The 8,945-nt window shown below is 40.0% G+C and overlaps 2 protein-coding genes across 2 annotated transcripts; one reads left to right on the forward strand and one right to left on the reverse strand.

The window, feature by feature from the left end:
* The first annotated feature begins 187 nt into the window (after positions 1–187).
* Positions 188–3,621, forward strand: rabepk (Rab9 effector protein with kelch motifs). Its single transcript, XM_015000948.2, has 8 exons — positions 188–334; positions 698–816; positions 917–1,071; positions 1,244–1,399; positions 1,482–1,646; positions 2,497–2,646; positions 2,723–2,872; positions 2,957–3,621. The coding sequence occupies exons 2-8, from the start codon at positions 764–766 to the stop codon at positions 3,178–3,180; spliced, it is 1,053 nt and encodes a 350-aa protein (XP_014856434.2). The 5' UTR covers positions 188–334; positions 698–763; the 3' UTR covers positions 3,181–3,621.
* On the reverse strand, positions 3,559–7,257 carry hspa5 (heat shock protein family A (Hsp70) member 5). The gene is made up of 9 exons (XM_015000946.2): positions 7,125–7,257; positions 6,491–6,646; positions 6,145–6,376; positions 5,894–6,031; positions 5,692–5,804; positions 5,214–5,604; positions 4,883–5,120; positions 4,627–4,794; positions 3,559–4,524 (listed from the first exon to the last, which is right to left on the reverse strand). Exons 2-9 carry the CDS (start codon positions 6,604–6,606, stop codon positions 3,962–3,964), a joined length of 1,959 nt encoding a protein of 652 aa, XP_014856432.2. The 5' UTR covers positions 6,607–6,646; positions 7,125–7,257; the 3' UTR covers positions 3,559–3,961.
* Positions 7,258–8,945: the final 1,688 nt, after the last annotated feature.

An 8,945-nucleotide genomic window follows, 5' to 3' on the forward strand; every position in this document is an offset into this window, starting at 1 on the left:
TCTCTACTGAAAAGACGACAAAATTAATAGAGAGGATATAGAATTTTTTTTTTTTTTTTTTGTGGGATAATATACATGTAGTGTCCCGGTCCACACTCCACTCCAGTAGATGACAGTAATGCACATCAATACGTTGCTTTCCAACCGCCATAAAAGAAGAAGCAGGAAAAAGAGCAAAAGGAAGAAAAAGAGCGAAGCAATTAACAGAGCATGCGCGCCACGAAACCATGACAAATACGTCTGAATCAGACCAAATAGCGTAGCTAACGCAAAATCCTACGCATAATATGTTTCCTAAAGCTCATGCCTGATTTGAATTAGAATATTTACGCTGGTGAGTAAACGTCTTATCTTTACTTAACTATGTAAACAGCATCACTTAATGAACAGTGTCAGAGAACTGTTAAATGATCTTGATTACTAGTTTATTCTCATTTTATTCCGCACTCCGCAGTTAGGTGTGAAGGAAGTGCTTCGCATGCTAAGCTTGGTAAAACTCGTGCTGTTATTCCTGTCTCCACCTGGAGCTTTCTAGCTAAACTAAGTTAATTTCAACAGTGTTTTAAAGTTGATATCTAATTCTTGTTTTAAAAAGAAAAAAAAATTAAAAGCCAGTCCTTTTTTTTTTCACTTTTTGTTTTGTGCTAAGTTTTTACGTAAGAGCTTTTGTGAATGCTTCCTGTAACGTTCTACACAGAAAATGGTCAAAGCAGACATGAAGAATAAATAACGCCAGATTGACTTAACTTCACCACTGTGTGCCATGGAGTTTCTCCCAGTGCTTGACCCGCTTGATAGACCTAAAGAAGGAATCTGGTATATATAGTAAAAATTTATCATTTGTACTATTTATGTAAGAATAGAAATGATCTCTTGGTTTGTTTGTTTTTTCTGAAATCCTTTTTGCTGTAAACAGGTATTCATTGATACCAAGTGGAAGCACTCCAGGGGTTAGTGTGGGTCATACCTGCACATTTGTTCCCTCTGAAGATGGTGGAAAAGGAAGAATCGTTATTGTTGGGGGAGCTAATCCCAGTGGCAGTTTTTCAGAGTCATATGCTATAAATCTAGGTAAAAAATATCCGCGAACAGTTTTTAATGCATACCTGTTAAAGCCTAAGCATATTATAAAGCATTAAGCACTTAGACTTTGTAAGTAAAACATTATTTATGTACTTGACTAGTGCCTCCTTCAAGTTAAAAGTCAAAAGTCTGGATTTGTATGTTTGTTCTTCTTTTCCAGATAATCATGAATGGATCACATCCGACTGGAAAGGTTTAGAAGCCCGATATGAACACTGCAGTTTTGTGTCCGAAAGCTGTCCACAGTGCCTGTGGGTGTTTGGTGGGGCACAGCAGACGGGGAATCGCAAATGTATCCAGAAACTACAGCTTTCTGGTAAATCTTGTCTTAAGCTTTTCTTCTAATCAGCAGTTGTTTATAATTCCTGTAAAAATAGTAAAGTCTATTTTGTTTCCAGACAAGGAGCCTCAGTGGAAAAATGTAGAAGCAAAAGGGGAGCTTCCCAGTCCCAGGACGTACCACACCAGCTCAGCCTGCATAGGGGACAAACTGTATGTGTTTTCTGGTGGGGAAGCAGGCGCTGCACCCGTCTCCGACGCCAAACTTCATGTGTTTGATACAGGTTAGAGAGCAAAGAACCAGCTTTGTAAGATAATCATAATGAGCAGTGTTTTGCAAAGAATGCTGAGGAATATATGAAATGATGCTAAATGAATCCAATAAAAATCACAAACTTTGTAAAAAAAAAAAAATAAAATAAAAATAAAAAAATTGCTAAGTTCTTTCAGAGGACTTTAAGGAGGGTCCATGTAAAGAATAAGATTTTGACAAATTCTGATTATAAGTGGATAAAGTGGATCTAATTACCATAATGCTAGTATGAAAGGAAAGAATGTTAGGCATGCAGTTTTTGACTATAAAGGAGAGTGACACCTCCTTAAGCTTTGTACAAAGTTGAATAAGTGTCCAAGGTACATAATGCTGCTCAACTTCCTCTAATAACCACCTTGCTGCATCTAGTCTTTTCTAAACAGAGGAAGGTGTATTCATATAAATAGCATTGCTGCTGTCCATTACAAAGAGAAAGTGACATTGGACAGGTTTCATAATAGCTACTTTTTAAAACTAAATTAAAAAAAACAGGCTAATTGTTCATCAAGCCAGTTTAAGTATTTATATGACACCGTCTTCTAAACCATCTAGTATGACAATTGGGGAATCGACTGTTTTAAGATTGATGGGAGAGAATACCATAAATTCAGTCCGCTTTGAGTTCAGATATCATTTTGGTTTCAACAGACATTGCTGCAGTGACTGTGGAGCTCTCTGCAAAAGCTCTACAACTTGATCTCAGTAGTGTGTGTAAATGTGTGGTACGAAAGACATCCCCTCAAAAAACATTGCTTCAACGGTAACAAATTCAAGAAAAGATTCGTGCTAATTTAATGCATTGTGTGTGAATGTTTTTCCAGTTTCTTCCACTTGGTTTCAGCCAGAAACACAAGGTAGACAACCGGCGTCCAGACACGGACACGTCATAGCTGCGGTTGGCTCGAAGATTTATATTCATGGAGGCATGGCTGGAGATAAGTTCTTCAGTGATATGTATTCTCTTGACTCAGGTAAGCCTCTTACCAAGGTCAAACATATAAACTGTGGAAGTTCTGGCTAATCTAATATTGGAATCCATATTTAAAGGGATCATGAAGTGGGAGAAAGTGCAGTCAAAAGGAGATATCCCACCAGGCGTTGCAGCCCATTCGGCTGTGGTACAGGGTGCAAACATCTATATATTTGGAGGGCTGACTGTAGACGGTGCCGTCAACTCAATGTACAGATTTAATACTGGTACACTGCCTTTGCCTGGTTTTCATTTTCTTGAACCCCATGTTTCTTAAGACCAGACATGTCATGCTGTTTTTCTGTTTGCAGAGAAGAGCAGATGGACCCTAATGAAATTTGAAGGAGATTTGCCACCAAACCGCCTGGACCACTCCATGTGTTTATTGCCATGGCAGTTGTGTAGGGAGAGGAATGCAGATGGGACGCAGACCAGCGGTCCAGACTTTGAAACCATCAATCTGGCTTTTGCATTTGGAGGAATGGACACCCACGGCGTTATTTATAATGACTGCATTGTGACTGTTGTCAAGTGAATTTTTATTGCAATTCGAGGTTCGTGTCGGTTTCTGCAAATTCCAGAAGTCAGACTGATTTTTAGAGCTGCCTGTATGTTTAACTCTTGACAGCTTTTACATGTAGGTTTCAAATTTCAATGTACAACTTTCAGCGTTACTATAAGCCTTTTAAACTATTCTCACCATTAAAATTCAAATTTTCTGCAGGATGACAGTTTCAAGTAGAATTCTATTCTGTTGCAAATGTCATTCTTAATCATTTCGATCCTATTATGTAAAATTTGAGCACATGAATTTAAGGCCATAAATTAACACTCTGTGCCAACCCTGAATTTTGTGTTGGAGGAAATCCTATCCAACAAGTATCAAATTAATGCAGCATGAGACAACCTGCAATAGTTTGTATGAAACATTTATTTCAGTGTCTTTCCAGAAGTACAATAAATAACTTTGAGCATTGCCTGTGAACAGAACCATTGATCGCACAGACACCATCCATCCTAAGTGTACCCACTAATAACTTGCCCACCCAAATAAGCCCCTCCCCTTCACAAAACCCCCATTAGGACTGCCTGAGAACAGCAGCAACAAGCCTCATCTGGGCTGACGAATCTCCGCCTTGCAGCGAAGGACATTTCTCACACTGAAGTTTATTTTCAAGTCTTTTAGAAAATTCAGTATGGTTGCTTGTTATCGTCACCCCTTCCCTGCCATTCCTCTCACTATTGAGTCCCATCAGTTCAAATTCATGCTAATGCCACCTAAAAGGGAAAAGGGCAACCAGAGACTTCAAGCCTGCCTACAACTCATCTTTTTCTTGCTCCTCGGCACCCTCTGGTGGAGGTCCGCCTGCGCTGCCGTAGAGCTTGCTAATAATAGGCTGAACAACTTCCTCCAGCTCCTTCTTCTTAGCCTGGAAGTCTTCCAGATCAGCATCTTGGTGGGACTCCATCCACTCGATCTTCTCCTCAACAGCCTTCTCAATGGCCTCCTTGTCCTCGTCTGACAGTTTGCCGCCGAGCTTCTCCTTGTCGCCGATTTGGTTCTTCAGAGAGTAGGCGTAGCTTTCCAGTTCATTGCGGGAGTCGATCCTCTCCTTCAGCTTCCTGTCTTCGTCAGCAAAGCGCTCGGCGTCGTTCACCATCCTCTCGATGTCTTCAGGGGTCAGGCGGTTCTGGTCATTTGTGATGGTGATCTTGTTCTTGTTGCCTGTTCCCTTGTCTTCAGCGGTAACACGTAGAATGCCGTTGACATCAATTTCAAAGGTGACTTCAATCTGTGGAACTCCACGAGGGGCAGGGGGGATGCCAGTCAGGTCGAAGGTGCCCAGCAGATGGTTGTCTTTTGTCAGAGGACGCTCACCTAAGAAAAAAAATAATTAGTAAATGATTAGGGTTTTATAACATTTTACATTCATGATCAATTTTAAAATTTCATATATTTGGAGTGCTGTCCAATTCTTACCTTCATAAACTTTAATTGTGACAGTAGGCTGGTTATCTGAGGCTGTCGAGAAGATCTGAGATTTCTTTGTTGGCACAACAGTGTTCCTGGGGATCAGTTTGGTCATGACTCCTCCAACAGTCTCAATACCAAGGGTGAGGGGGCACACATCCAGAAGGACCACTTCTCCTGCAAGGACAGAAAGATTTTTTTGATGAGCAAACACTAGCCATTTTAATCATGTTTAGCAATTTCAACTAAGCCAAAGAAAACTTACCAGTATCTTCTTCTCCAGAGAGCACTCCAGCCTGGACAGCAGCTCCGTACGCCACAGCCTCATCGGGATTGATGCCCCTGGACGGCTCTTTGCCATTGAAGAACTCCTTCACCAGCTGCTGGATTTTAGGGATACGAGTGGAGCCTCCAACAAGCACGATCTCGTCAATGTCGGACTTCTTCAGGTCCGAGTCTTCCAGGACTTTCTGTACAGGTTTCATTGTAGCGCGGAACAGGTCCTGGATTTTGAAGAGAAGTGAAAAGTTGTAAGCCCCTTTAGAGAAACCTTGTTGCATTACTGTCGTGCAGCTTTTTAAGAAGACTGAACTTACCATGTTGAGCTCTTCAAACTTGGCACGGGTCAGGGTCTCAGAGAAGTCTTCTCCCTCAAAAAAGGACTCGATCTCAATACGAGCCTGGTGCTGGGCAGACAGAGCCCTCTTTGCCTTCTCGACCTCACGACGGAGCTTCTGCACAGCGCGGTTGTCTTTGCGCACGTCCTTGCCGGTCTTCTTCTTGTACAGCTTGATGAAGTGCTCCATGACACGCTGGTCAAAGTCTTCACCTCCCAGGTGGGTGTCACCGTTGGTGGCTACCACTTCAAACACACCGTTGTCAATGGTCAGAAGGGAGACGTCAAAGGTACCACCGCCCAGATCGAACACAAGGATGTTCTTCTCGCCATCTTTCTTATCCAGGCCATAAGCAATAGCGGCAGCAGTACTAGATGCAAACAAAAACCAGAAGTTAGTATTATACAAAAGAGAGGAAAATATTTCTATAATTTCAACACTTTGTTTAAATACTTACGGCTCATTGATGATTCTCATGACATTCAAACCAGCAATGGTGCCAGCATCCTTAGTGGCCTGGCGCTGAGCATCATTGAAGTAGGCAGGGACAGTGACCACAGCATGTGTGACCTGAGCACAAAAGGAAACGATTTTTGTAAGTTTCAGTAATTTATTAGAAACTAGAATTAAATCAAGTGGTTTGTGGAAACGTCTCTCACCTTCTTGCCAAGGTAAGCCTCAGCAGTCTCCTTCATCTTGGTCAGGACCATAGCAGAGATCTCCTCTGGGGCAAAGGTTTTGATCTGGCCACCGCCAATGTCAACCTGGATGTGGGGCTTGCTCTTCTTCTCAATAACCTAAAATAGGACATGAATGTTTTAAAAAAAATAAAAAAGAAGAATCTGGAGAACATAAAATAAAAACCCTTCAATTATGACCACTACTGCAACAGCTAAGAGTTGAAACTCACCTTGAAAGGCAGGTATTTGATGTCCTGCTGCACAGAGGAGTCGCCCCATGTGCGACCAATCAGCCTCTTGGCATCAAAGACTGTGTTCTCAGGGTTAGAGGTCAGCTGATTCTTAGCAGCATCACCAATGAGACGCTCACCCTCACTGGTGAAGGCCACATATGAGGGGGTGATGCGGTTACCCTGGTCATTGGCAATAATCTCCACACGTCCATTCTTGAAGACTCCAACACTGAAAATTAAAGAGAGGTTAGTTTTGAGTACTCTTCTTGGTATCTCAATGAAGGAAAAAAAAAAGAAACATTTCAAAGGTGTCTGAAATTTTGAATATGACTTAATTCATTACCATGAGTAGGTTGTCCCCAGGTCAATTCCTATGACATTGCCCACACTGTCCTTCCTTTCGTCGTCATCAGCACGCACGGTGCCGACCACAAGCACTACAAGCCACAACAGCTTCATCGTTGCTTCTCTTTTTCTGGACGCAGAAATGAGGAAAACGCTACAAAAGACAAAATAAGACTATTTAAGTATCCGGAATGCACCACGAGGCCTCCTTCCTTAACCGATCAATAGAAGTTTGTAGTCGTTGCCCACCATTTAGAGACAGGAAACAACCATTACAACCAAATGCACGGGGATAAAAATCATCAAGTAAAATTACAAGCTGGAATAACAGGATAAATAGTCTTAATCTCAAACAAATATTAGCATTAATGTCAGTTATTGGCTAGTGCACAAGTCAATATCATAGAAGAACGAAGACCGAATAAAAATGTAACAAAGTCTCCCTGCATTCAAATTACGTTTTTTTTTTTTTAAATGGCAACTGCAGTATTAAAAAGAGACTGTATAGTTGTCAATGCTTTGCTAGCGTTATACGTTGGTTACATGAAACGATTTGGAAAACATTTATGCTAAGTGGAACACGAAATGTCACAATATTCTACAATAATATTTACACAGGTTTATGTACTTACCGTTACTACAACGTTATCAACGATTTAAAGGCCTCGACAATGAATCAATCCAGTCAAGTTCCCTCCGAATGATTTGCGTATCCTCTATGATCTTGCCTGTTCTGAATGATGCTGACAGAAGTGTGCTTTCTCCATATATAAGCCGTTGTTGCTTTTCTGTCGTGGAGGCCTGCTATTGGCTAAGCAGCTGTTCGCTGGAAGGCGCTGATTGGTTTCATTCAGCACGCTGTCCGGCGCTGATTTGCACACATCAGTTTGACGCAACGTCATCGCCTTGTCCACCACTCCGCCGACCCTGATTGGCTGTCAGTCAGCAACACTGATGAATGCAGTTGGTGCAATGACACGCCACTCTACATACCGGCGAAAAGGCGTTTCATCGTCACATTTCATACATTTTGAAGTTTGGGTAGCATTTGCTTTTCTAGAACATTCTTATGTGTGGTAGTATCCTACAAATAAGCTACAATATGAATGCAAGTAATTCTGTGGATGCTACTCTAGTATCATGCATTGTAATGATCACTCTCTTGATCAGTAATATGCCATTATGACTTAAATTAATAGCATGTTTTATTAGACGAGCTGACTGTCAGGATGATTCATTCATAGGTTTGTCTGTTTTGACGTGAGGCCTGCAAATATTATTGTTCACTTCAACATAAATGCTGTTTAGCCATTCCATCATTACTAATATGCAATTCGGAAATTAAATTAAAATATCCAGTAAGTGATGGCTTTCTTTCTTCTTGATTTAAAACACGCTGATTTCTACATCATAAACAAAATAGTGTGTGTTGTGTTCATGAATATAGAAGAGCAGTGGATACCTCAAAAATGTTCTAGAAACAGTATGAAAATGTAAAATATCGATAAAACAAAGAGCAATCTGTAAATCTAAGTAAAAAGGCCAGTCACTGCATGTATGCGTATCAATTTAGATTGAACTTAATAGACAGAATTTAATTTATTTTATGGTATTTGGATAAGTATCTATAAACATATTTTTCATCAGTTATTTTGTATTGACCTGGTGGATATTTCTAGAAATTAACTATAAACTATGATTTGTTGTTTCTCTTTAATTAATAGGCGACATATTGTTTTGTGTAGCCCCTGAATTTAAGAAAAACAACCCCCCATATTTCAATTTTATTTACCCAATATTCCAAAGTGTTCTTAAGTACTTTGAGATGTAAGCAAATGTCCTCAGCTGGTTAAATATTTCTAATTAAAACTAAATCAGAGTTCCACACACTATGAATGTTAAAGGGGAACATATAAGTGAATACATTAAAAAACACAAACATAAAAAAGTAAGCAAAAAGAGAAAAAAGCTGAACATGCTGAACAGATCCCCAAATTGGTGCACACAGATATTTAGCTCACTAGAAGGTAAATCTATTTCTTTAAGCATCACTCATTTCCTCCTTTTCCTTCTGCAGCTATAAGGAGATCCAACACTAGGGAGAGCTATATTACTCAAATCTAATAATATAACCAGGAAGTTAAACTGGCTGTAAGATTTGCTCTGCTTTTTCAGTTTCTTACAATTGAACCAAAGACCACTCTCACTTTCAGACTTTGAGTTAATTCTAAAAATGTGTTACATATCTTAAATTTACATTTATGAAGAACAGTTTTACACCGATTTTTACTTTGGAAATCAATGCTATGTTTATCATATTTAATAAATTACAAATATTTTTGTTGTATTTAATTACTTGAAGCCAAAAGCTGTAGTTCATTAAGGGGGCATCAAGTTACTTTATCTATTACACAAACGATGGACTCTTCACATGCATGGCATACTCTTCTAAA

The sequence above is a fragment of the Poecilia mexicana genome, unplaced genomic scaffold (genome assembly GCF_051168715.1).
Source record: "Poecilia mexicana isolate PSO_F unplaced genomic scaffold, ASM5116871v1 scaffold_12, whole genome shotgun sequence".
NCBI classification, from domain to species: domain Eukaryota; kingdom Metazoa; phylum Chordata; class Actinopteri; order Cyprinodontiformes; family Poeciliidae; genus Poecilia; species Poecilia mexicana.